This window comes from Pelodiscus sinensis, chromosome 12 (assembly GCF_049634645.1).
Source record: "Pelodiscus sinensis isolate JC-2024 chromosome 12, ASM4963464v1, whole genome shotgun sequence".
Taxonomy (NCBI): Eukaryota; Metazoa; Chordata; order Testudines; family Trionychidae; genus Pelodiscus; species Pelodiscus sinensis.
In genome coordinates this window covers 45928543-45956314 of record NC_134722.1, presented here as the reverse complement: position 1 = coordinate 45956314, position 27772 = coordinate 45928543, and the positions used below count along the sequence as shown (strand labels likewise).

The 27772-nt window shown below is 49.5% G+C and overlaps 1 protein-coding gene across 1 annotated transcript; it reads left to right on the top strand.

Annotated features, from left to right (window-relative positions):
* Nucleotides 1–282: 282 nt before the first annotated feature.
* Nucleotides 283–27772, top strand: LOC102453084 (cyclic nucleotide-gated channel beta-1-like). The gene is made up of 12 exons (XM_075940451.1): nucleotides 283–2184; nucleotides 2870–2927; nucleotides 4986–5055; nucleotides 5745–5874; nucleotides 5982–6021; nucleotides 7257–7350; nucleotides 13399–13480; nucleotides 16909–16951; nucleotides 17846–17999; nucleotides 18394–18469; nucleotides 21782–21818; nucleotides 24799–27772. Exons 1-12 carry the CDS (start codon nucleotides 2050–2052, stop codon nucleotides 24804–24806), a joined length of 927 nt encoding a protein of 308 aa, XP_075796566.1. The 5' UTR covers nucleotides 283–2049; the 3' UTR covers nucleotides 24807–27772.

Genomic DNA, 27772 nt, shown 5'->3' with positions numbered 1-27772 from the left:
TCCATCCATCCATCCATCCCATTCCCACACTCACCAACCATCCCTCCTTCCATCCGTCCATCCATACCCACACCCACCATTCATCCATCCATCCATCCCCACACCCTCCATCCATCCATCCCTCCTTCCAATCATCCATCCATCCCATCCCCACACCCTCCATCCATCCATCCCTCCTTCCAATCATCCATCCATCCCATTCCCACACCCACCATCCATCCATCCATTCCCTCCCTGCAGGCCCCCTCCCCCAGTATATCTGCAGACCCTGGTACCTGTGCACCTCCCCTAAGTTACAAGAAGACCCTGTTCTTTCTCTTCCATCTCTGGCAGCCAGAGGCAGTCCTGGGGGTGTTTTTTCTGAGTGAATGTGTGAGAAAAGGGTATTACTGGGGGACAGTCTGGATGACATGTGTGACTTTCGCTCGGATTGCGACCAGGCTAGTTCTCAGTCTCAGCTCCGCCGGAAGCAGGATCCCCCTTCTTGGCCTAGTTCCCGGGGAAGGTTCCGTCTCTTTCATTCACCTCCTGCTTGCCAGTGTTATTGCTCCTTGGAATGCAGCTTTCATGGGAGATTGGAGGAGACCAGGACCAGTGCCAGTCAGGACAGCAGCCTTGAGTTGGTTTCTGTGCTCAATGGGAGCCGGCATGGAGAGTGGCATGCCAGGGTGCTGTGTCCCCAGTGATCTGTGTGGCCATGTTCTCAACCAAGAGGGGCTTCCTCGGGGCATGGCTTCCTTCCTGGCTAGAGGAGTCTGGCTTAGATGAGGCCAGGGCAACATTGGATATGACCAGGGGCATTCGCTTGGATACCACCATTGGTAGCAATGGGCTGGCATCTCCACTGGGGTGTCTGAGGACAGGGCAGGACCTAGCCGTGGGACCTGAAGGCTGTGAGCGGATTTCCCAACCTGCAGGTGAACGGAAGGGATTTGTATGGGGGACGAGGGCCCAGCAAGTCACTTCTTCCTCCCCCCAGCTTGACCCAGCTGCTGTCCGCCGGGCGCTGGCTTTAGAGAGGCCGTTCGACAGCTTCACAGAACCCCAGGGCTGGCAGAGACCTCAGGAGGCATCGAGTCCAGCCCCCTGCCCAAGGCAGGACCAACCCAACTCCATCAGCCCAGCCAGGGCTGTGTCAAGCCAGGATTTAAACACCTCTAGGGATGGAGATTCCACCCCCTCCCTAGGGAACCCAGCCCAGCGCTTCTCCACCTCCATTTCCTTATATCCGTTATACCTAAACGTCCCCACTGCAACTTGAGACCATTCCTCCTTGTTCTGCATCCGTCACTACTCTGAACAGCCTCTCTCCATCCTCTTTGGAACCCCCCTTCAGGGAGTTGAAGGCTGCTCTCAAATCCCTCCCGTCCCCACTCTTCTCTCCTGCAGACTAAATACACCCAAATCCCTCACCCTCTCCTTGTAGGTCATGTGCTCCAGTCCCCCGATCATTTTTTTTGTCCTCCGCTGGACCCTCTCCAATACGTCCACATCCTTTCTGTACTGAGGGGCCCAGAACTGGACACAAAACTCCAGATGTGGCCTCACCAGAGCCGAATAAAGGGGAATAATCACTTCCCTGGATCTGCTGGCAATGCTCCTCCTAATGCAACCTAATATGTCGTTAGCCTTCTTGGCTACAAGGGCGCCCTGTTGACTCATCTCCAGCTTCTCATCCACTGTAACCCCCAGGTCCTTTTCTGCAGAACTGCTACTTAGCCAGTCGGTCCCCAGCCTGGAACAATACTTGGGATTCTTCCGTCCCAAGTGCAGGACTCTACACTTGTCCTTGTTGAACCCCATCAGATTTCTTTTGGCCCAATCATCTAATCTGTCTGGGTCACTCTGGACCCTCTCCCTGCCCTCCCTATCCCTACCCTTGGGGACAGCTGACATTACGCAGATGGACAGCTGCCTGATATATGCTTCCTGCTGCCACGTCAGCCAGTGCCGGGTCCCCATCCCCTTCCCCTGGCAGCTTCATGTCATCACCAATGGGCCTCTCTTGAGAGAGTTGATGATACAAATCTCCCTTCCGCAGGTGACAGGATGCTTGGCTGGATCGAGAGGGTGGTACCTCAGCCTCCTGGCACCCCTCACCAGGCAGCCCTAGTGGAGAAGGGGGAGAGAAAAGCAGAGCCCAGGGCGATCGATGGAGCAGCCAGGCCTGGCGAGGCAGAGCAGGTGAGAGGGGAGCAGGCAGGGGAGATGGGGTGGCATAGCTGAGGGGCTGGCTGCTGCTGGGTAGGGCACACAAGGTTTGCTACTCATGTGGATCCCGCAAGACGCCCTCTCACTCGTGAGAGAGCAGGGTTCCACTCAAGCTACGCCCGTCCCAACCCACAGCCATGCAGGTTTTGTGGATAAGACTCTTCTTGGCGGCTGGCCAAGACACGGATTATTTATCAGGGTCGAAAAGACGTATCCCAGCCAGCAGCGTGAGTGGGGCTTGCACCTTGCGTGCCAGCAGCGTAACGCCCTGCTCAAGCCGAGCTTCATTCACCCGGGCAGTTTGCCTAGCACTGTTCGAGATGGCCCCCACTTTGTGTTCGTGCATGCGAGTGAGGAAGTGAAACTGACTAGAAACAAAGAGCCCCCTGAGTCTCCCGTTGGAACCACGTGGGAGACATTTACGCCCACTGATCTGAAGGCCTCCGTGGTCCCAAGCGCAGCAGATAGATCCATCTGTAACCGAAGGTGGACTGGGACCCGACTGTTTTTCATTCTCCGGATGGTAGGAAAGGAGCCTAGAGGGGAAGTAATGTCTGTTTGAATTCAGTTCTGATCATCTTGGGGTGACTGAGAAGCACAGGGATGGATGTTGTGACACGTGACTTTTCACCTGAAACTTTTCCTTTCCTCCCTAAAGCTGCCCAAAGGGAACCTCACATGTCCTGGGGAATCTCCCGCCTGCGGTCAGACAGCAGGTGAGTTTCTGAAAGTGACGTTGCCGCGACATATAAACATCACAAACGAAAACAGCAGATGTCAGTGCCTTGGCCTCTCGGGAAGGGCCGTAGGGTCAGCTACTGCTTTCTCCTCTCCCCCCTTGCTGCCATTTGGAGTGGGTTTCATCAAAGAGCTGTGTCCCAGCCTCCGACATGGCTTCACGGTGGGACTCAGCGTTTGCTCCCTTTATGCCAGCTCTGCTGAGACTCACCCTGGAACCTGGAGCCCTGATCTACACAAGGACTTTGTTTCCAAATAACCCCTTAAGGTCGAATTTCTAAGCGGCATGTCCACACGACCAAGCCCGTTACTTTGAAATAACAGGCTGCGGAATTTGAAATCTGTATTCCCGCTGTTCATCAGGAGTCCCACTAATTCCAAACTCGTAGCTGCTGGGATAGTTATTTCAAAAGAGTGGGCGTGTGGGCGTGCCGGTGCCGCTGTTTCGAAACGACTCCCCAGAGTCGTTCGAGCTCATTACTCCCCAACTAATTCCTTCCTGGGGCTCCGAGTGCGAGGTAGCACGTCCACACTACCGGAGCCTGCCTCGGATTAATTTCAAGGCTTCCCCGTCGTGTGGACACGCCAGTTTGATTTTGTGACATTGGGAGTGAAGTCAAACTTACTAATTTCAAAATCGTTTCCTAGTGTCGACATGGCCTGACTGCTGGGAGACCCCAGCTCTAAAGCCGGGCTTCCTTCATGCCATGCCGGCAGAGCTCGCTACGGTGTTTCAGCCAGAAGTCCCTCTTAAGTGGTGGCTGTGGTATACCTAGACCGTTTGATGCCGTCTCGCATGATATTCTTATCAATAAACTAGGCAAATACAACTTAGATGGGGCTACTATAAGGTGGGTGCATAACTGGCTGGATAACCATACTCAGAGAGTAGTTATAAATGGTTCACAATCCTGCTGGAAGGGCATAACAAATGGGGCTCCGCAGGGGTCTGTTTTGGGATCGGTTCTGTTCAATATCTTTATCAACGATTTAGATATTGATATAGAATGTACGCTTATTAAGTTTGCAGATGATACCAAGCTGGGAGGGGTTGCGACTGCTCTGGAGGATAGGGTATGAGGTAAACAGGATGAAGTTTAATAAGGACAAATGCAAAGTGCTCCACTTAGGAAGGAACAATCAGTTTCACACACACAGAATGGGAAGTGACTGTCTAGGAAGGAGCATGGCGGAAAGGGATCTAGGGGTTATAGTGGACCACAAGCTGAATATGAGTCAGCAGTGTGATGCTGTTGCAAAAAAAGCAAACATGATTCTGGGATGCATTAACAGGTGTGTTGTGAGCAAGACAGGAGAAGTCATTCTTCCACTCTTCTCTGTGCTGGTTAGGCCTCAGTTGGAGTATTGTGTCCAGTTCTGGGCACCACATTCCAAGAAAGATGTGGAGAAATTGGAGAGGGTCCAGAGAAGAGCAACAAGAATGATGAAAGGTCTAGAGAACATGACCTATGAAGGAAGGCGGAAAGAATTGGGTTTGTTCAGTTTAGAAAAGAGAAGATTGAGGGGGGACATGAGAGCAGTTTTCAGGTATCTAAAAGGGTGCCATAAGGAGGAGGGAGAGAACTTGTTCATCTTGGCCTCTGAGGATCGGACAAGCAGCAATGAGTTTAAACTGCAGCAAGGGAGGTTTAAGCTGGACGTTAGGAAAACGTTCCTAACTGTCAGGGTGGTCAAACACTGGAATAAATTGCCCAGGGAGGTTGTGGAATCTCCATCTCTGGAGATATTTAAGAGTAGGTTAGATAAATGTCTATCAGGGACGGTCCAGCCAGTACTGGGTCCTGCCATGAGGGCAGGGGACTGGACTCAATGACCTCTCGAGGTCCCTTCCAATCCTAGTATTCTATAATTCTAAGATTATGCCTACGTGGTTCATCACTGCCCTAGTTCACTCAGCCTTTCAGCCCACGTGTCCAATGCACCCCACAGCCTCTGGGCCATGTCTTCGGTAGGTGCTCACAGCTCTTGGTAATGCATGGGACACCCGGGGTTATTCGTGTTTTGCTTTCGTTTAGGGGCAGGGAAGAAAGTGTCGTTCGTCACAACCCAAGATCCGGGCCCATCATCTGTGTCTTCCACTGAGAGGTGCCTTCCCCTGTCCCCTTCCCCCCTCACTTTCTCTCCCCTCCCTCCCCCCCACACTGGCAGTGCGGAGCTAGGACTGGTGATACCAGCAGAGAGAGGACTTTTAATAACTATGAACTCTGACGTCAGATGGGTGGCTAGACATCTAGCTTGCGGGGGGATCTGTGTGGAGAAGGGACCCTTTGCCCCTTGATCGCCCTAGTTACATATAGACAGGACCACGGGCCCCCTCCCCTGTGGTCCTCTTGGGGGTAGGAGTGGGGGAAAGGGTGTATTGAGGTGGAACAGGCAAGACCAATGGAGCAGAGATACATTAGCACCTCTCCAGCCCCGAGGAACTCCTTAAGAAAAGGTGACGCAGCCTTAGTGGAGATACCCCTTTTATGGGTGGGGTCTGCAGGTCTTGGGGGAGTCTCCAGTCACCTGGCTCCATTGGAGTTTGCTGCCGGGGAGCTGCCGAGGACCCAATGGGAACACAGAGCTCTCTGTGACCAGCCCTGATCTTCAACAGATTCCACAGGGCCCACGAGTTTTCTAGAGGATCCTCTGGTCTGCTCCGTGGGGGAAAGATTCCCATTTCTTTGTTGGGTCACTCCAGAGGAATCTCCCCAAGAGGACCCACATGAGGTTAAATTCGCTCCTGTGCTTTGATTCGCATTGCACATCCCAGCCCCTCCGCTCTCTTGCAGCGCCGGACGGGGGGTTCTTTCGTGGCTCTCCCAGGAGCTGGGCAAGGTCATCCCTCAGCCAGCCCTGAATCCAAGGAGGCTGGAGACCGTCAGAAAGAGCTTCGAGAACAGTCTGGACTTCCCTGACCAGGTCTGTACCAGAACCACCTCAAGAGGATCACAGGTCATGGGGTTTGCTTTTCATACCGCAGTGTTCTCGCCAGTGGTTTTAATCATGGGCTTGTGTGTTCTCTGCAGACAGAAGTCCAGAGCATAAAGGAGGATGAGGACCAACTAGGTAAAAATTTAAATAAATCATTTGATCCTCATACTTGGCTTTTGTAATGCACTTTTCATCGGGAGAGCGCAAAGAATTGTTCAAGGGCATTATTCCCATTTTACAGATGGGGCAACTGAGGCTCAGCACACGGACTTGCCCCACACCTTCCACTGGGCTGTAGTAAAGTCAGGAGAGAACCAACCGCTCCCAAATCTCACTCCATGGCTTTATCTGCTCGGTCAGTCTGCCTAAATATGGATACTGATGCCCGCATTGAGTGAAATAGCCTCTTCTGTTATCGGAGGCTCTCAAGGCATGGCAGCAACCTATCCATCCTGCAGATTGGTCATTCTCAGGGTCCCTGAGGGACTGCAGGGTATATCTGTATTTTCAGTATCCTCCAGTATATCTCAAAGCATTGTCTTACCCACCCCATGTGTGACTCCACTGGAACAGAGAGCTCCAAGCAGCCCCCAGGGAGTTCATGTGTGAGAGAGAGATTCTGACAGACAGAATGGGCTGGGCAGCTCCCTACACACAGACCTGAAGCGCAGGGATGGTCAGAAGCGCAAGTAACCCACAGCCTGATCTCCTTCAGCAGCAAGACTGGCTGGGAAAACAAAAGCCCTTGCCCCATCTCTCCCAACGAGCCACAGGACCGGGAAAGGGCTCTGTTATGCCCGCATTCTCCACCAAATTTGTCGGGTGACAGTCTCAGTTCTTTTGGGAGCCTCACCGCAGCTTCCCTGCACGGCTCCTGCTTGCCTGGACTGTAAAACCAGTCCTGGGGCACAGAGCAGGCCTGAGGTGACTGAGGCTGTGATTTGGGGAGAGGGACGGCTTTTCTGGTCTGTCCATACCACATGGTTCTGGCCCCTGATTAGTTCTCCTGGATGCTGCAGGACCTCAGATAATCAACACTGCTGCTGGGGTTAACCAGGGTGTATGGAGCTTTCCCATCTCTCTTCTCCCCAGTCAGCTAGTACTGTTCACAAAACCATCCCATTGGGACTGATGCCAGCATTGAACAATGCTGGGGTTTAGGGTCTGAAGGGGCTGCCCGTCTTCTTGTCTGGTCTCCTGTGTCTCACAGGCCACCAATACCGCCTGTAGAGGAAACCCAGTGACCAACTGGGTGGCTGTTGGGTTAGTCAGCTGTGGGTGAAACCTACGTGGGTCTTTCACTAGATTGTTTTTTGTGTTGTTTAGCTTGTGAACTCTCATGCTATCATTTTCTTTCCTTCCCCCTCCAGAGATAACTACGCTTGCTCCAGAGGAAGATGAGATGCAGGATCATAGCGAGTTGCATTCCAGCTCAGATAACAATAATAATGCCTCAGAAAAAGGGTAAGTTCCCCCCCAAGCTGTGCAGCATGGTAACGCCCGTAGGATAAGTCGCTTTCCTCTTTCATTTCAAGCACATGAGGCTGTCCATTGGAACTCTGATTTGATAGCCACTCCCAGTGGTCTGCCTTTTTCCTTCTTGCTTCTCAGCCAGAGTGGGTTTAACATGGCCATGCCTGCTGTGCTGTGGGCAGTGCATTGCTCTGAAGGATAAAAATATCAACCCTGTTTATTCATTTAACTGAAAGTGCAGGTGTCTTTTACCTCTTGGTATAACAATAAGAACGGAGGGTTACCAAATGAAATGAATAGCTAGCAGATTTAAAGCAAACAAAAGGAAGGGTTTTTTTTTCATGCAGCGCACAGTCAACCTGTGGAACTCCTTGCCACAGGATGTTGTGAAGACCTGGGCTTTAACAGGGTTCAACAAAGAACTAGATAAACTCATGGAGGTTAGGTCCATCAATGGCTGTTAGCCAGACTGGGTAGGGATGATGTCCGTAGCCTCTGTTTGCAGGGGCTGGAAATGGATTACAGGGGAGGGATCACTTGATGATTCCCTGTTTTGTTCACTCCCTCTAGGGCACCTGGTATTGGCCACTGTTGGCAGACAGGACACTGGGCTAGATGGATCTTTGGTCTGACCCAGTGTGGCCGTTCCTCTGTGGGTATAAGGGAAACTGGTCCTTCCATATTGGTATGGGTGCCCAGGAGTGAAAGAATATGGAGCCCGGATTTCTCTTCTTATTCCATAAAGGGTAATCTCTGTAGGGCCACGCTGGCTCATGGGGGCCACATGGAATCTGTCTCCAAAGTGGTGATGAAGATTTGTTTAAAAAGCCATGTAAACGCAGAAGCTTGTGGCGCCTGTGGCTCACTGTGGCCTTTTGGTCTAAGATGCTGAAGCCCCATCCTTTTCAACGTAAATGGATTTTTACCGAAAAATTACCGGCTTTTCATTTTTCTTCTGATTTTTGCCCTACTTTTGTATCACTCAAATATATTAAAATAACTTGTTTTATTGGGAAAATTCAGTACATGGCATGAGATCTATGTGTTCCCACAACACAGAAGTCTGTGTGTATATGCAAAGCTGCCTGTTGAAGTAAGGGTTTGTATTAGTCTGGAAGACACATGCAACAAACAAACAGTCACGCACGCAAACTCTGAAGTGCATGTGCATCTGAATATGCTGCTGAATCTCACGTCCATCACGTACCATTTCAAGCGGTTGGCGGACAACGGTTTAACAATCTGCCATCCCAAAATGGGAAGAAAACGAAAATCAGTGTTGGAATAACAGACAGAAGTACTGAAAAGTTTTAAACGCACCAAATCTGGAGAAAAAGGATGATGCTGAATGTACGTGCTGCAAATGGTGTGGCCCAGTTATTAAAAGTAAATATTTATAGGCTAAGAGCTCTAAAGCCTACAACAGTAAACTGTTTACGCAAATGAAAAGTTCTCTTTGGGGATTAGTGATCCATTGTTTTCTTAGGCTCAGAGGTGTCATTGTGCTTTGAGTTCTGTTTCAGTTCTGCAGCAAAGCACATTGATTCACAGAATTCAAAGTGTTAATCTATTGAATACTTTCCCTCTCATCTTCCCGTCCACCAAAATAAACCCCGAGGCTACGTCTAGACTGGCATGATTTTCCGGAAATGCTTTTCCGTTAAAAGCATTTTCGGAACAGAGCATCTAGATTGGCACTGACGCTTTTCCGCAAAAGCACTTTTTGCAGAAAAGCGTCCGTGCCAATCTAGACACACTTTTCCGCAAAAAAGCCCCGATCGCCATTTTCGCGATCGGGGCTTTTTTGCGGAAAACGAATCTGAGCTGTCTACACTGGCCCTTTTGAGCAAAAGTTTTGCGCAAAAGGACTTTTGCCTGAACGGGAGCAGCATAGTATTTCTGCAAGAACACTGACAATCTTACATGAGATCATCAGTGCTTTTGCGGAAGTTCAAGCGGCCAGTGTAGACAGCTGGCAAGTTTTTCCGGAAAAGCGGCTGATTTTCCAGAAAAACTGGCCAGTCTAGATGTAGCCTGATTGTTACAGAGAACATTATTAATAGTTTTTTGCACTGATTGTCACCTGGTTTTCTTGTGGTGGTAATAAATGCTGATAAATTCCTGAGAAAAAGAAAGACTGAAAATGAAGGGCCCTAGATATACTTAATTGCTGACCAGGTAATTCTGTTCTAACACTGTTGGTCCCATGCTATGGAGTTGATGTTGCTTTGTTTGCACCTCCTTGCATTCACTGACAATGCAGAGCAGAGAGCAGAGCCATGGGAAAGGCAGGTGCCATCAGAGAACCAATAACAGGCCAGGTCTACACTGATGAAGATAATTGATGCAAGATATGCAACTACAGCTACGTGAATTGTCTAGCTGGAGTCAATGTACCTTGCATCGATTTTCTGGGGTGGCCCGACAGCGGGAGATCGACGGGAGAAATGCTCCTGTCAACTTCCCTTATACCTCGCGAGTACCGGTGTCGACCGTCAACGGTTGATTTAGTGGGTCTTTACTAGACCCGCTAAATCAAAACCTGGAAGATCGATCGCCAGAGCGTTGATCGTTCGATAACTGGAGACATGGCCACAGTTTCTTTTTATTTTGATTTGTAATGATGGAGAGATGTTTGTGCCACATGGCCCATGTATCGTCATTATAAAGTATGGCTAGGATTTCCCAAGACACCTAAGTCAGCAAAGCACTTAATTCCCATTCAACAGGTGGGCGTCCAAGTCCAAGTCCCTAGGGCTACTTAGCAGACACCGGCCTATCACACTTTTCATCCTTCCCACTCCAGGCACGTTTTCTTTGACAGTGCAAAGAAGTTTAGTGGTTTACTGAAGACCACACAACCTTTGTTCAAGATCTCTCAGTGGCAAGGCTGAGACTGGACCTTCTGGAGGGTCTTCAGGCTTAGGTAAAACATAATCCACCTGGCAGTGGCTGTTTATCAAAATGATAATGAAGCTATTAATGGAGCTAGAACAGCAGGCAGGAGAGCACAGGTAACTGGGTTCCTAGGCCTTGCTGGTGTAAAAAGGCCTGTTTTATTCATGAGAGGCCTGGTGTACAAAGCTTTTTAAGTAACCAAAGGCTGAAATGTAAGTGACGTTAATGAGCACTCAAGCCTGGGTCATGAATTATGCCTTCCTAGCAGAGATAACAAACACGTGACCATAGAAGAACAGGAACACTGCAAGTTGCCCATGTTAGAGTGAGGGTGGGAGATTGTTTTGCACTGTAGTAAATAGGTATTTAAACCATAGTGATGCAGGTGGTCTCTTAAGAAATGGATTGATGCCCATTGCTTAGGCTAGTGATTGGCAGTGTAGTTATGGCTGTCTGGGATACCACATATGCATAATGGGCAGGTGCTAACTGTATTATACAGAAGAACATCGGAGATGGGTCTGTAGCTGAATAGCTAGGGAATGGGTATAAAAGACATGACTGAGTTCCCTAAATGTTGGGTGCGTTGGATCGTCCAGAGCAGTGTTTCCCAATTTTATTTGGCCATGGAACCCTTTTCTCTTGGAAAGAATTTCAAGGAACCCCTAGGATAAAAATTTGTTGAGCAAAAAAAGAAAGAAAAAAACCCAGCTGCAATTTGTTTCTGTCTCTTTAAGAGGGGCCGGGAGAGTGGGGGTTCTCACGGAACCCTTACTTTCACTTCATGGAACCCTGGGGTTCTGCAGAGCACCAAGTGGGAAACACTGTTCCAGAGGGTTTACACTGAATCAGGCCCAACTCTCTGAGGTGCTCTACTGACCGGTCCTCCCATCTTTTGCTTCTAACGTCTCCGAAGGCTGTAGTTGTGCCCCGTGCAAGACTCTATGTGGTGCGTCTACACTGCAGCGCTATTCCAAAAGAACTTAGTCTGCATCTACACAGCAGGCAGTTATTTCTAAATGGTGTCAAAATACTGTCAAGTTGGAGGACTTCTTACTTCGACTCCTGTTACCTTCATTGTACAAGGAGTAAGGGAAGTCGGAGGAAGAAGGCCCTATTTCGAAATAAGTGCTGTGTAGATGCTCCCAATTTTGAAATAAGCTATTTCGAAATAAGCTACACAAGTGACGTAGCTCAATTTGCGCCACTTATTTTGATTTAAGCTCTGTATAGCCAGAGTAGGCAACACTTCGCTGGAGTTATGTGATTCTTATACTCACCTCTAATATACTTACGGACGTGGATTAATTTGTCTATGATTTAAATTGTATTTGTCTATGCTGATAAATCTCCTAGAACAATGAGGAACCTTGTGGTACCTTAAAGGCTAAGGGTGCATCTACACTGCACCGTTATTTCGAGATAACTAGTATTACTTCGAAATAACAAGCGGCTCTAAATTTCGAAAAAAATTTCGAAATAACGGATGGCTTATTCTAAAATCTGTAAACCTCATTCTACGAGGAATAACGCCTATTCTGAAATAGTTTACTTAGAAATAAACTTGTGTAGGCAAAAACCCACTTCATCAGATGCCCAAATAGATCTGTTAGGGCACGTCTACACTTGCTCCCTAGCTCGAACTAGGGATGCAAATGTAGGTGACCGAAATTGCTAATGAAGCAGGGATTTAAATATCCCATGCTTCATTAGCATGCGCGTTACTCCGCTCAACAGCTGTTTTGAAAGTGAAAGTGCACGCCGGGACGCGTTAGTTCGAACCAAACCCCTTGGTTCGAACTCATGTTAGTAAAATGAGGAGTAACTTTAGTTTGAACCAAGGGGTTTGGTTCGATCTAACGCGTTCCGGCGCGCACTTTCACTTTCGAAACAGCTGTTGAGCAGAGTAACGCGCTGGCGAGCTTATGATAATGAAGTGTGGGATATTTAAATCCCCGCTTCATTAGCAATTTGGGTCGCCTACATTTGCATCCCTAGTTCGAACTTACCCTTAGACGTACCCTTAGCCTGTGAGGTGCCACTGGATTCCGGGTTGGTTTTGCAGATGCAGACCAACCCGGCGACCCCACTGAGACCAAATCTCAGAGTTGTTGCGTGTGTCACATGTTGCATCCCAAGCAGCAATTGTAATTTTGGTAACTCCCGCTTCTGGTCTCTCTCAAATCTGGGAAACAGAGGAGCCAGCGATGCTGAAGCTAATGGCACTTGTCCGAACGGCAAGAAAAAGACGTGGGCGGTTTGATTTTGCAATGGGGTTTTGTGATGGGGCTTATTTTCCCAAGTCAGCTTGCCCGGCACTAGGAGTTATGATGACTCTGGTTGGGATTTATTGGTAGACCAGGGTGAGAATTCTGCCTTTTGTCTCCTCTGTGTTTACCCCGTTTCATGTAATTCATCCCCATTCACCCGCCTGTCTGTCATGCCAATTTCACTCTCACTACACATGAAACCATGTTTAAGGCTCTGCTGGTGCTCTCCAGCTGTTCCTCGTACCTGTGTAACACAAACAGGGGTGTAGGGCCCCTTGCTTGGGGGCGTCAGGCCTGGCGAGCCATGGACCAGCTGAACTTGGCTGTGAAGGGCTCTGGAGTGCTGTGTGCCTGCTGCAAGGCATTGCCATGTGGTCAGTGTCTCTGTTCATTGGGTGCAGTTCCCTGGCCTCTGACACGCAGCGTAGTCTGACTGGGGGATCAAATGGCTCCTGCTGGCTTTTCTAGAAATCCATGTTGCCGTGCAGGAAAAAGGGGTGGTTTGGGAGTGAACCATGGCTGCCCCCTGGTCCTGTGAACTACAGAGACGTGCAGGCCTAAACATCCACAGAGAAGGGAAGGAGAGGGTGGCTTCCGCTTAGCACTGGGGGCCTTGTGGAGAGGCTCCATGTTTCTCTTTGGTGCCCTGATTCTGGGTTCGAGAGCGGTCGGGGGAAAGGGATCCTGTCTTTTCCCCAGCCCTACAGCAATGTAGGCCCCTTGCGAGCCCCCCTGATTAGCTGGGCTTTGCACAGCAGCTGAAACCATGGCCCTTGGCGATGGAGAACAATCTGCCAGGGCCTGGAGAGCACAGGCGGGGGGAGAGGAACGGATCCGCTCCGTCTTAATGGTGGGCGATCTCTCTCCGCAGGGCTGGAACCGGGGTGATCAGCTGGCTGGTACAGGAGTTTGGAAAAATGATCCCGCAGCCGGGGAACGGGACCAAGCTTGAGGTGAGTGCAGCAAACACAAAGAAGAGACGGAGCCCCTGCAGCGCGAGAGACACGGGCCAGGAATGCACAGACAGGGGCAAGTTGTGTTGAACGGCATGTCAGCTGGTTGGCTGTAGCCCTCGGTTGTAGCGGGTGTTACTCACAGTGTTAAGTATCATGACCCCTGTAACCTGGACTGCTTGATGGCATTTAACATTCTGCTTGTTAGCACGACTCCTCGAGGGCATGGTTTGACATGACTGAATTCTCCAGCCAAGGCTGCCCCACGTCGAAATTTTCCGCCCCCCCCCCCCCCCCCCCCGCTTGTTTTACAAATGATACTGTAAAACTCCGCTTTAAAAGACAGGCCCGTCCGGAGGAATTTCGGGGGGTGGGAGGGTGAAGCTGTGGGAGGAGCTGGTGTCTGCCCCGCCCCCACAGCCAAGCCCCGCCCCTGTGGCCCCACCCTGCCTCTGGCCCCGCCCCAGCTCTGGCCTCCCTCCTGAAAGAGCATCTAGCATCCGACTCACGCCAAAGAGGGCTGACACATTTGGCTGACACATTCAGCAGCCTCAGCCAAGCAAAGGGCAGCAGACTTATGTGTGGTGAGACAGTGGAGTTTATACGGGACACAGCGAACCACTTGGTTTGTGGCAGTCTGTGGGCCGCGAAAGACAGTGACTCCTGTAGCTCTGCCTTGCCCGAGGTAACAACTGTAATGCTGTTCTCTAACACCCAAGCGATGAAACCATCAGGGCTAATTCAAAGGGAGGTGTACCTCCGGAAGAGCTCTCTGATGAAGGAAACAAACCCATTTTGCTCTGCTCCTTCCTCTGATCCACCCAAGGGCCTTTTCCTGCTTGTTTTTAACCCTGCCCAGCCCAAACATTGACCTGAAAGGAGTGTGGGGGGGACGGAATTACTTTCAACATGCAAACAAGCTGGCGGATCAAAAAATAAACAGGTTTCTATTGAAACGCAGGATTCGCTTGTGGAAACAGCTTTAGTCCACACAGGGGATTCTAACTTCAAAGTGAGCAAGAAACACTGCCTCTTAGGTCAGCGAACAATCAAAGGGAAACACGTGCTCCTTAGTTAGACGCATACCCCTCGGGAGGAAAGAGCTGGTGATTTTCTATTGAGAGCCGTTAGAAAAGAAAACAAACAGCTTTTTCATGCACGCCCAGTATGTGGCAGCCTGACTGTTCTCTCTTACATCGGTGCGTGCGGCAGTCATTCTACTGGCATTGATTCAGCTATATGGGTGTAAAACCTGTGTGATATCGGAACCAGCCTGCTGAGTCCTGCCTGAAATATGCCTACTGGGCCATCAGTAATTCCCTCAGGCTATATCTACACTACAAGGTTGTTTCAAAACAAGAAGTGGGTTGTTCCCGTGAAAGCTCATGATACCATCTACATGTTTTGTTAGTCTATAAGGCAGCGTTTCTTAAACTTTTTAAGACCAAGGAACACCAACTGATAAATTTTTTTATAAGGAACACCAAGGATTTTTTGTTGAGGGGGAAAAAAAAGTCACCTTCCCCTTTAAGGGCAGCCATTTTGAATTCGGTTGTTCCTTGCGGCACACCGATGTGCTGCAGAACACAGTTTAAGAAACACTGCTCTAAGATTCTGCAGGACTATTCGTTATTTTTAAAGTTATTTTGAAATAATAACTCCCACAATAAATATTTTGAAATAGCATGTCCACCATACAGGGAAGCCTCAAAATTTGTCCGAGGCAGGCTCCCTCAATGTGGATGTGCTACCTTGATGTAGAGCCCCAGGAAGCACTGGAGAATAATTACTTTGAATGACCCTGGGGAGTCGTTATTTCAAAATAGCAGCATTCTGCGTCCACACTTCCCTATTTCGAAACAGCAATTTCAAAATAGGTGTTAGAATCATAGAATCATAGAGCTGGAAGAGACCTCAGGAGTCATCAAGTCCAGCCCCCTGCCCAAGGCAGGGCCAATCCCAACTCAATCAACCCAGCCAGGGCTTCGTCAAGCCGAGACTTAAATACCTCTAGGGATGGAGATTCCACCCCCTCCCTAGGGAACCCAGCCCAGTGCTTCCCCGCCCTTCTAGGGAAATATTTTTTCTTAATATCCAACCTAGACCTTCCCCACTGTAACTTGAGACCATTGCTCCTTGTTCTGCCATCCGTCACCACTGAGAACAGCCTCTCTCCAGCCTCTTTGGAACCCCTCTTCAGGAAGTTGCAGGCTGCTATCAAATCCCCCCCCTTCTCTTCTGCGGACTAAATAAGCCGAAATCCCTAAGCCTCTCCTCATAGGTCATGTGCTCCAGCCCCCTAATCATTTTGGTTGCCCTCCGCTGGACCCTCTCCAGTGTGTCCACATCCTTTCTATAGTCGGGGGCCCAGAACTGGATACAGTATTCTAGATATGGCCTCACCAGAGCTGAATAAAGAGGAATACAGTGAGCCCTCGCTACTTCGCGGTTCGACCATCGCGGATTCACGACTTCGCGGACTTTTTTCATTACATTATGTATATACGTGAATCCGCGATGGTCGAACCGCGAAGTAGCGAGGGCTCGCTGTATACATGTTAAATATACATGTCCCTACTTCGCGGATTTTCAACTATCGCGGTCGGGTTTGGAACCTATCTACCGCGATAAACGAGGGTTCACTGTAATCACTTCTCTGGATCTGCTGACAATGCTCCTCCTAATTCAACCTAATATGCCATTAGCCTTCTTGGCTACAAGGGGACACTGTTGGCTCATATACAATTTCTCATCCACTGGACTTCCCAGGTCATTTTCCGCATTATTCCTTGTAAACTCAGGGGCTAGTATTTCAAAATAACAAACCTGTTATTTCAAAATAATTTCAAAATCCTGGGCTTGCTGTGCGGACGCCCACCTTGTTGTTTCGAAATAACGGGAGTCATTTTGAAATGTAGTGTAGACATGCCCCGAGTGTAGACAGGTTTATGAAGGGATGATTGAGTTGGGATTGGTCCTGCTTTGGGCAGGAGGCTGGACTCGATGACTCCTGAGGTCTCTTCCAGCCCTGGGATTTTATAATTCTATGATTCTCAGTCTAAGCGTAGCTCTCAAGTACACAGGAAGTTTAGTTTTAATTGCTCCTTAGGATCTTTGGTGGTTGCTTTTTAAAATGTAAAATCAGTTAACCAAAAAAAAGGGCTGTGGAGATACGTTTTGCCAAAATGGATCCCCTCCAGAGGCCTTTTGATACTGGCTGTTTGCCTGGGAAGGAGCCAATCAGATCATACCTTCATTTGTGTGCATTACCATTGGTTCCTGTTTGCCTGTCCGGCATCTCTGTCAGGCCACAGTGTGTGAGGGTGAACGCTGATGGGGTAGGAGGCACGGGGGTTGCTTTTGGCTGCTCTGTCACTTGAATTCAGCTATTGGCATGTCCGCCTGTTCCCTATGTGCTTGTATGACAGGAGGCGCAGGAGGGCAAGTCTGAAGAGGCTGGCGTCAGAGAAGGTGAGTGATTTTTGCTAAGGTGCATGGGAGTCTGCTAGAGCCAAATCCCTTCCCAGGATCTGAGTTTGCTGGTTACTCTCAGTAGCCCAGATTCAAAGCCCTGGGGTTGCAGGCAGTGAAAAGACGTAGATTACTAGTCGGGTCTAGGGTCTGGTGCCGTCCAACAGGAGCATGTGGCAGTCCTGGACCAATGATTGGGCTACTGCCCATCCTAGCACTCCTAGATCTAAAGGGCAAGTCTGATCCCTTGAGGTTGTGCGACTCCTCCGTTTTCATGTCACCTTCTGAAACGTCACCCGGGGCCCTTTACAATGTCATCTCTTTGATGCTGGTGAGCCTTGCCCTGTGCACAAACCACTGCTGGAATCCGAGGACTGAAAACACAGAATGAAGCTTCCCCTCCATCGTCTTCTCGTGGCGGTTTTCCGAAATCCCTGGGGCCGATTTGGGGTGATGCAGCCACGTGACTGCAAGTGATGCTGAGACTGGTGTTTTGGGAGTCTGATTGCAAACGTCTCAGTGCAGCGACTGTCTTTTGGTTCTGGGTTTGTCCCGGGCCTGACACCGTGGGGCCCTGCTCTGGGATTCGGGCCCCAGATGTCACCGCAATACACACCAGTAAGTAGGGCTTTTATCTCGCTGAGTTTTAAGTCTGACAGGCTGGGCAGAGGGCTTATCCTGCACCTATGAGTGCACAATCTAAATCCCTTTTTTGCCCTTGAAGTGGATCTAGGTCTGACCTTGGGCTGGGTGCTCACTGGGGGGACTCATGTAACTCCAGTGATGTTCATCCGATCTGGCCTTTTACACAAGGGTGGCTTAAGCCTGAAGGGACTCCATGCTTTAAAAGAAAACTTACAGTGTTGCCTCTCTCGCGCGGTGAAAAATCTCAAGCAGAACGCAAAGTGAGTGAGAGCCAGGCTGCACTCAAGGGAAGCTCGCGAGCCAGTCCCAGCGTATCCAGAACCTCGGAGCAGGCCTCTACGGACGGCTTGTCGGGACCTGGAGCCTTTCTCTTTCCTCGGACACTCGGTGGCGACGGTGGCAGGTACTGCAGCGTGAATTCCGGAACGTTCCATGATCGTGCCTGAATGACCATCTGTGGGTTTGGGGGGCTGGGTTCCCTAATGCTGGGTGTGATCCACTGGCCCTTGCCACTGCTGCCCTGAGTACAGCCTTGTGCTTGCTGGGTGGACCCCGTGACCATGCTGTGTGTGTCTAGCCATCTCTGACACCTCACTATCGACTGATGGATTGAATTAATCGAGGGCTGATCGGTTGCCTGGTGCAGAGCAATACACAGAGGGTGGACGGAAATACAGGGTGAACCTTTGTGGGCCTTTGTGGGGCTAACTCTGCCCTGGCTCCAGCTGCATGCAAACCCCGCCGATGAGGAAAGTGAGGCCCATAAGAAGAGTTTAACAGGTGTTTCTGGCTGGCAGGGTGTTCAAGTGGTTTGCTCAGGGCCTGGAGAAGGTGGTTCCGCAGCCTCTCACCAGCGTGGGCCAAGATGCTCTGGTACGTGGTTACGTGGTGACGACAGGGGTGAATGCATCCGGGGGGGCTCTCCCATGATGATGTGCTGACATGGGGTTGGCTGAATTCTGCAAGGTGTGTGTGGGGGGGTCTCTTCTCCACACAGTCGCATCAGTACCCCGGGAGGGAAAATACTATGGCGGGGGCCATGAAAGTCAAGGTGATCCTCTGACGGCTAGCAACATTACGCTATCCCAGGTAACATTTCACAACCTGGTCACATGCAGGAGTCAGGAGGAAATATTCCCTTACCTCCGTGGGCAAAGTTTTCAATCAGTATGAGAACTGGGCTTCTTCCCCTCCCCCCCAAAATAGTGGTTGGCAAATACTGCCCCACGGGCCGAATCCAGTCTGCTAGGATGAGCTTCTGGCGGACCACCACCGCAATATTTGTCTGCACGGCTGTAGGTACCGGCGATCACACCTCCCATTGGCTACAGATTGCCGTTCTTGGCCAATGGGAGCTGCGAGAAGCTTTGTCCTGGACTGTGCTGCCTCCTGCCGCTCTCGTTGGCTGAGTACAGCAATCTGTGCCAATGGGAGCTTCGATCACCGGTACCTACAGCCAGATAAATATAGCGGTGGTGGCCAGATAAATATAGTGGTTTGCTATCTCTGGCAAACCACCACCGTGTTCCACCACCCCTGCTCTAAAACGTCAGGCGTTGGTCACTGCTGAAGGAAGCTAGCTGACCTAGACGGACCCAGCGTCTGGGATGGCAGCTGCCCTCATGGTCATCAGCTCTCAGAAGGTCTGGTCCTGCTCCCGCTGGAGTCAATGAGGACCAAGCACAAAGCCAGGAGGAATTCACGGGGACTTAAAACGAAATTCACTTCCAAGCCAATCAGGCCATTAGGCCAGCCCTGAAAGCGCTGCCACCGAGCAGATCCCAGCAGCAGGGTCCAGGTTCAAAACCCAGCCCAAACCGTTTTTACACTAGACTCCGTTAGACATAAGCCAGCGACTGGTCTGCAGAGCAAGGTTCTTTCCTATTTGGGTTGCCAGGTGTCCGGTATTGAACCGGACAGTTCAGTATTTTCACCTCCTTTCTGGTAAAAAAATTCAGAAAATACCAGATACCTAAAATGTCCGGTACTTTCTGATTTTTCCTGGGCAGGAGGCGAAAATCCTGGGCTGTCCGGCTCAATATGGAGGCAGCCTGGCAACCCTAGTGCTTACCGAGTTCCACAGGGGAGCTGTCCGGCAAGATGGCAGGCGGCCGTCTGTTAGGGCCCAAAGCCTCACCACATGTTTCTTAAAGGGGCCACGGCTTTTTTTTTTTTGCTTAATAACCTCGGGGTCTTTTTTCTTTTTTTTAATTTGTTCGGTATTTTTTCTGATAACATCTGGCAACCCCATTTCCTATTGTGTGACATCTAGTAATGCCCACGCCCACTTTCCAAGCCCCAACATGTTCAGCAGGGCCCCCCTCCCTGCACTGGCTCTGAAAAGCCCACATGTTCGGGGAGGTTTCTTGCGGTACTTCCCAGCTTTTCTGTAGCTCCCCCCGCCCCGGTCTCCTGGTTGAAGGTGTCATGCAGGGTGCACCCCTGTGTTGTGGTTAAGTGAATCGGACAGCAGACGAGCTGCACAAAACCCAAATCCGCCAGGATAACCGCAGGGCTGTGCCGTGCTCACCGTGGAGTGAGGTCAGAGGCACAGTCCCTCCAAGAGCTCCTGGGAACACAGCCGCTGCTCAGTGCAGCCGGCACTTGCCAGTTCTGGCGCTGCAGGCGTTGCGGGCAGGGGCTGCCATTGTGCCTAGCAGTTGTGTGGATATGCGAGGGGGAACGAGGTCCCTCGGGCCTCCCCTTTTGTGGAGCATGACACCATGTTTGGAGCTTTAATCCCAGTCTTCGGCTAGGGCTGGCCTTACCATGAGGCGAACTGAGGTGGCTGCCTCAGGTGCCAGACAGTGGGGGGGGAGGGGGCCACTAGGACCCAGAGAATTGAGACCTTTCAAAATTTTGGCCTAAGCAAGAGGGCATGGGGGCGTCGTTTGAGCTCCCCACCACAAGTGCCAAAATGTTGTGGGCTGGCCCTGCTTCCTATAGGCAACACACATGTGCCGATGCACACAGGGGAGCCAACAGGATCGCCAGGGAACGTGGGGGGATGGTGGTTCTGCGCTCCCAGAAGCAGCCCTCCCCGGCCCCCTTCCCCGCCAGCCCTCAAAGCTGGCCGGAGAGCACCGTGTGGAGCAATTGCCCCCGCCCCCGACCCTCACCCTTTGGCGGTGCTGAATGTACAGGATCCAACTCGGCTCTCACCACTCTAGGGGTAAATCTGAATCACTGTCAGATTCACTGTCGTTCCTTCAGCCCAGAGTCCCACAGGTATCGCTGGGAGCAGGATTTGGCCTGATACTTGTTTTCCATTTGGGTCTAAGATAGTTGGAGGCCTGGACCGCAGCAGAGCAGAGGGAAGGTTCCAGACTTTTCTCCTGGCTCGGAGTCCCTGACCTTCCCCAGCCTGGCCCCACTTCAGACCTGTCAATCAGCTGGGGAAGAGCCGCCCCCTTGTCTTTGCTTCAGCCTGAGGCGACGTCTACAATGCGGCGCTCTTTCGGGGCACCGGAGTATCCCGAAATAGCTATCCCGTGTCTTCACGGCGAGCCCGTTCTTTCGAAATGTAACGGGCGCGCTATTCCGGCGTCCCTGGAAACCTCGTTCTGCGAGGAGTGAGGGACGTTTCGGAATAGCGGGTTATTTCGCAATTTGGCGTTGTGAAGAGAGCGCCACATGACAAAATAAGCTCTATTGAAATAAGATCGAAATAAGACACGCAAATTGCGCAGCTCACATTGCGCAGCTTAGTTTGACCTATGGCGCAGTGTAGATGCACCCTTAGTGCCTCAAAAGGGCTCCCCTCCCAGCTTCATTGGCCTGGCTCCGTTGGGCTGAGGTTTAACGGTGCTGGGAATCTCAGTAGGGCAGCAGGGTGGGGAGGTGCAGGGGGGGCAGAAATGACCTTCCCTGGTCCGACAAAATCCCTTATCCAGGACCAGTCAGATCCTGAGGGTGCCGGATCAGGGAGGTCCAACCTGTACAGCTAGTCGGGGCCTTGGTTGTGTGTTTAATTCAAAGGCTTTTAAAAGCACAGCATTGCTAGTTCTTGCGGGGGTCCTGGTTCAGGTCTGACTCAAAAGGGAAGGGTGCCATCTGCTGAATTGCCAGCAAGAGAGTGGAAAAATGGGTGTGTGTGTGTGTGTGAGAGAGAGAGAGAGAGAGAGAGACTAGAGTCAAAATAGTTGTCAGTAATTCATATTTTACTGTTTCCTTTTTTCTTTATAGGCTGCAGAAGCTGCAACCTTGTGTGCAGTGGAGGAGAGTAAGTATCCAATGCTTCTCATTACACAATTTTGTTTGACACATATTACTGGCCTTTCTTGCTAACGCTGGTTCAGAAAGGGGTTTCCGCTTTGGTACATAGACATCCCAGTAGGTCTGGTCTGGGGTGGGCGCCACACTGTAGAGCTTCTGAATGTAGTTAGAGAAGCTGCGAGAACAATATTGTTCAATTGTTAAGGTTGCATTTCTGAGGTGGCTTTGCAGATTTCGACCCGATGTACGCTTTTGGTAAATGTCAGTCTCTGTTCTTGTGGTGGCTACAGATTAGAGTTGGAGTTTGTTTGATTCTCAGAGCCTTTTCTTCAGTCTAAATCTCTATGGGCATGTCTACACTGCAGGGCAAAAGTCGAATGAAGCTACACAACTTCATATACGTCAATGGCGTAGCCAAAGTCGACGTAGCTTAACTCAGCTTTTGGTGCTGTCTACACAGCGGGAAGGTGGTAGGAAGAACACTCTTCCTCCAGCTTCCCTTACTCCTCATGAAATGAGGGCTACAGGAGTCGGAGTAAGAAGTCCTTCAGCTCGACATTATTCTGAAATAACGACTTGCTGTGTAATCGCGCACTTTATTATTTCGAAATAACGTCAGTTATTCCAAAATAACGCTTCAGTGTAGATGTGCCCAATGTGAAAGACAATCCTATTTTGTGGATATATTCTCCAAATATATAGAACATCCCAAACTGGAGAGCTTTTCTTTCTTTCTTTCTTTCTTTCTTTCTTTCTTTCTTTCTTTCTTTCTTTCTTTCTTTCTTTCTTTCTTTCTTTCTTTCTTTCTTTCTTTCTTTCTTTCTTTCTTTCTTTCTTTCTTTCCCTTTTTGTTGGAATTTGGATCAATCAAAACCCCTCCAAAACAGCCTATTTAAGTAAACATATGAGCCTAACTTCATGCTCTACTTTGAGGCCTTCTGGGGTGTGTCTACACAGCACCCGAAACTTGAAATAAGCAAATTGCATAGCTTATTTCAAGTCTATTTTGAAATAAACTATTTCAAAATTTGGCACTGTCTACACAGCGCCAAATTTCAAAATATAGTACTATTTCGAGCCATCCCTTACTCGTCGTAGAACGAAGTTTACACGGATGGCAAAAGAGCGCATCCATTATTTTGAAAAATATTTCTAAATAACGGGCGCATTCCTTGGACATGGGTATCCTGAAATATCTCCACTGTGTAGACGTTCCCTTAATGTCCCTGAAAGAAACTCCCTCTACACAGGAATGCAAAAAGCAATTCTTGCACCAGGTGACACATTTGGGTCCATACTAAGACAGACTATGTGAATACTTTGTCCCAGCTATTATCCTCTCCCGGCACTGAACTACACGGTCCCGCTTTGTAATTAACAAAATGAGATGACATCTGTCTTGGATAGGCATGGATCATCCTGCATTATGAACCATGCTATGATGTTGTGGCAAATCTGAAGGATAGAGTATAGGCAAATGCTACATAGTTGTCCTAATTGATTAGTTGTCATCAGTGATAATTTGATTGATTGTTTTTAAATGGCTTCCATGCAGTGAGTGTGCATGTATGGGGGGTAGTTCCCCAAACTGGGAATTTGGGGTAACAAGATAGGAGTTGTGTCCCCACTTCAGATTTCTCTGCCCAGCGTACAACTATTACATTTCTGTGGCTCATCTATTCAGCAAGTGAAATGGGGGGTGCTAGTAGTGCTGGAGTGTGGGGGATGTAGAGCTACCACTAGCTCAACTTCACATCAACCCTACTCTCTAGGTCAGGGCTCTTCACCCCCGAACGTGCGGCTTGTGAAGCCACCCCATGTGCCCCTACAAACAGTCCTCGGCCCCCGGCTCCCTGTGTTCACCGGGTGCAGGGGAGCTGTCCGGTGTGGCAAAATGGTGTCGGCAGGATGGCATTGGTCGGTGGGAGCCTGATGTGGCCAAAAAGCCTAACTCTTGGTTTTTAAAGGGGCAGTGTCCTTTTTTCCCCCCCCCCCTCGCTCAACAATTCTGGTACGTCTCTTCCCATTTTTTCCACCGCTGTTTTGGCTCTATTCATGTAATGGGTTGGCTACCTCTGCTCTAGGCTTTTCTGACACAGGACATCCCATCATTCATGGCTGAATGATGCCGTATGCTTGAATGACTAGAGAATTCTTCTTCCCCTCCTTGGGGCATCGGATGGGGAGGTTTCAAAGAGGCACTGCTCAATTGATTGCAGTGCATGAGTTTTATTTGCCTTCCCCTTGAAGCATTGTTCACCGTTGGTGGCAGGACACCATATTTGATGGTCCCAGCTATGGCAAATCCTATGCTCCCACTTTTAGGGTAACACCACTGGCTGATGCACCACTTGCGTCCCTCCAAAGCCTATTTACGTGGGATTTAAGTGAAGTAGGAGCCCTGTGCTGGCTGTGTGCACAGAGTAGACTGTCAAGCTACGTCTACCCTATGAGTTTTCTCGGCAAAAAATATGCTAATGAGGGTCTCGTTTGCATACGTTGCAATCTCATTTGCATATTTCTGCTGATCCATTTTTGTGCTGGGGTTTTTGTGCAAACACAAGCAGTGGGGACATTTTCTTTTTGTGCAAAAACCGCTTTTCCCCCCAAGATCAATATACCTCCTTTTTTGGGGCATAAGGATCTTGCGGAAAAAGTTTTTTTTTTGTGCAAAAAGAAAACGTCCACACGGCTTGTTTTTGCGCAAAAACCCCCGTGCAAAAACGGATTGGCAGGAAATATGCAAATGAGATTGTGACTCATGCAAATGAGTCCCTCATTAGCATACTTTTGCCAAGAAAACTGGTAGTGTAGATGTAGCCTCAGCCTCCATGCATGATTTGTTGCAGTGAACTCTCTGATTTGGTGCGCTGTGGCCTTTTAAATCACTCTGTGCAAACAAATGCAGCCAGTGAGTGACCAATCTACTCCCAATCCAACCAGTCAATGCCTTTATTAATGTCATTCTTCTTCTCCTTTTGTTTCAGGGGGGTAAGGGACTTAGAGCCTCTGAAACAAAGGGAAAATGAAGACTTTGGAGAACTGCCCTTGCACAAAATATAATGAAACCAGCCTGAAGAGCAAATACTACGGGGTAGAGAGAGAGGGAGAAAGATATTTCTGCAAGTTCTTTCCTACTCACTCCGCACTTCCTCGAGCTGTACCATGAACAAAACTAAAGGCTGAGCTGGTTTAATTGCAATCAATGAGGAAATAGAGCTTCATGTTCCTGCAGAGAGAAATCCGATGCTCCCGCCGCAAGATATAGATATGTTATGTTTGGTAAAAGGGAGAGGAGAGTCTTCCTTACTTTTTCTGCTTCTGGAGTCTTCAGAATGCAGCCAGGTGTCAGGTCCACGCGGCTGTACAATCACTGCCCATGAAATATCCCTCTCGTGTGCCCTTCCAAAAAGGGGGCTTCCTATTTTCTTCTCTTTCCACCACTTCTGACACCACAACATGTTTTAAAGAGCCACAACATACCAAATATCGAGCACGGAGAACGCCAGCTGCTGGCAGCTCTGGTCTCTGAAGTGAGCTTTCTTCCGCAGGGACTTATCCTGATTCAATAACTGCTTGTAACTTCTCTCTGGAAACTCGTATTCTCGCTCTTCCACTACAGGGCTGTTCTGCTTTAGCAACTAGGTGTGTGTGAGAGACCCAGAATAGCAAATGTTATCACACTAAGCTAGGGGGACAGGGAGATACGCTGGAGGACAGGGAGAGGGTCCAGAGTGACCAAGACAGATTAGAGGATTGGGCCAAAAGAAATTTGATGAGGTTCAACAAGGACAAGTGCAGAGTCCTGCCCTTGGGACGGAAGAATCCCAAGTATTGTTACAGGCTGGGGACCAACCAGCTAAGTAGTAGTTCTGCAGAAAAGAAACTGGGGGTTACAGTGGATGAGAAGCTGGAGATGAGTCAAAAATGTGCCCTAGTAACCAAGAAGGCTAATGGCATATTAGGTTGCATTGAGAGGAGCATTACCAGCAGATCCAGGGAAGTGATTATTCCCCTTTATTCAGCTCTGGTGAGGCCACATCTGGAGTATTGTCCAGTTCTGGACTCCCCACCATAGAAAGGATGTGGGCGCATTGGAGAGGATCCAGCAGAGGGTGACCAAAATGATGAGGGGACTAGAGCACATGACCTAGGAGGAGAGGCTGAGGGAGTTGGGTCTGTTTAGTCTGCAGAAGCGAAGAGCGAGGGGGGATTTGAGAGCAGCCTTCAACTTCCTGAAGGGAGGTTCCAAAGAGGATGGAGAGAGGCTGTTCTCAACGGTGACGGATGGCAGAACAAGGAGCAATGGGCTCAAGTTATAGTGGGAGAGGTGTAGGTTGGATATTAGGAAAAACTATTTCACTAGGACGGTGATGAAGCACTGGGCTGGGTTCCCTAGGGAGGTGGAGGAATCTTCATCCCTAGAGGTTTTTAAATCTCATCTTGACAAAGCCCTGGCTGGGATGATTGAGTTGGGATTGGTCCTGCTTTGGGCAGGGGGCTGGACTTGATGACCTTCTGAGTTCTCTTCCAGCTCTAGGATTCTATCAGGTGAAATTTGTGGCATGTAGGCCTGCTGCTGGCCCTCTTTGCAAGGATGAACTTAAAATCCAGCCTGAGTAATTGTTGCCCTTTCCCTAGACAATGTCACTTTTCAGATCTAGTGTGTTGAGAACTTTCAGGGTGACTCCCTAGCAGGGAAGTTTTCCCAAGAGGGGCCGTTGTGTGATAATCGTCAGTATGCACAGTCCGCTCATCCCGGGCTGGCCTGACAAAACCCATCGGATGCCTCTTTTTCATGCAAACCTGTTGTTCCCCCCTAGTCTCCTTTACAAGGTAAGCAGCCTCAATGAGGAGTTAGAGTGCGTCTCCACTGCACCCTTAGCTCGAAATAAGCTACAAAATTTGAGCTACAGAAATTGCCTCACTTTTTTCGCGTTGATTTCAAAATAACGTTGTTTATAATTTGGCGCTGTCTACACAGTGCCAGATGTTGAAATGGAGCACTGTTCCGAAACGTCCCTTCATCCTGGTGCAACAATTGGGATTGGTCCTGCCTTGGGCAGGGGGCTGGACTTGATGGCCTTCTAAGGTCTCTTCCAGTTCTATGATTCTATGATTCTACGATAAGAAGGTTTACCGGATGTCGGAACCGTGCGACCGTTGTTTCAAAAACTATTTCAAAAAAACAGGTGTGCTGTCACGACGCGGAAAACACCATTGTATTCTGAAATAGCGCCGCTGTCTAGACGCACCCTTCCTGTCCTCACTACCCCAAATAGCATGTCCTATCTGTGGCCTGATCTACACTACATGGGAAGGTCAATGTATGATACACAACTTCAGCTACGTCAATTACGTAGTGGGAGTCGATGTATCTTACATTGTGTGTCTGTGCCATTCACACAGCGGGAGGCTGATGGGAACCAACGTTCCCGTTGGTTTCCCTTACTCCTCGTGAGGAGCAGGAATACCAGAACCAACAGAGGTGCCCTCTGAGTTTGATCTAGCGGTTCTATACTACACCTGTTAAAATGAATCCCGGAAGATCGGCCATGGTAGCATTGATTTTCCTTGTAGTGTAGACGTGCCCTGTGTGTTTAGAATGTCCCCATCTGGTAGGGGAATGCCCTGTATTGCTCTATTTTCATATAGTCTCTAAAAACAAGAGCAAACTTGAGTAGAAAAATCTCTTTTTCTTCCTTATGTTTTCATAGTTGTCCTTCCATAAAAAAATAAAATAAGACCCTGAGAAATGTGTGGTGTTACACTATGTGACATTGTGCTATCACTCAGTGCACATATGATGGAATAAAAATGCAATACCAGCTGGATCACAATGGTCCTTTTTCTAGCTTTCTGTAGTTTTTCATTTGGTGCATGCTTGGTTTGTAAACTCACTGTAAGCTCTGTATGATTTGTGGCCAAGTTCTGTTGAAGCGAGTTGTGAGTGAGACTTCA

What these genes read in the sequence shown, in the direction of transcription:
- LOC102453084 (XM_075940451.1), top strand. Translation starts at nt 2,050, where the DNA reads ATGCTTGGCTGGATCGAGAGGGTGGTACCTCAGCCTCCTGGCACCCCT. An exon ending in TCTGTGTCTTCCACTGAGAG is followed by an intron (nt 5,056 to 5,744) that starts GTGCCTTCCCCT and finishes GCTCTCTTGCAG; the next exon opens with CGCCGGACGGGGGGTTCTTT. An exon ending in GCGTGGGCCAAGATGCTCTG is followed by an intron (nt 18,470 to 21,781) that starts GTACGTGGTTAC and finishes TTTTCTTTATAG; the next exon opens with GCTGCAGAAGCTGCAACCTT.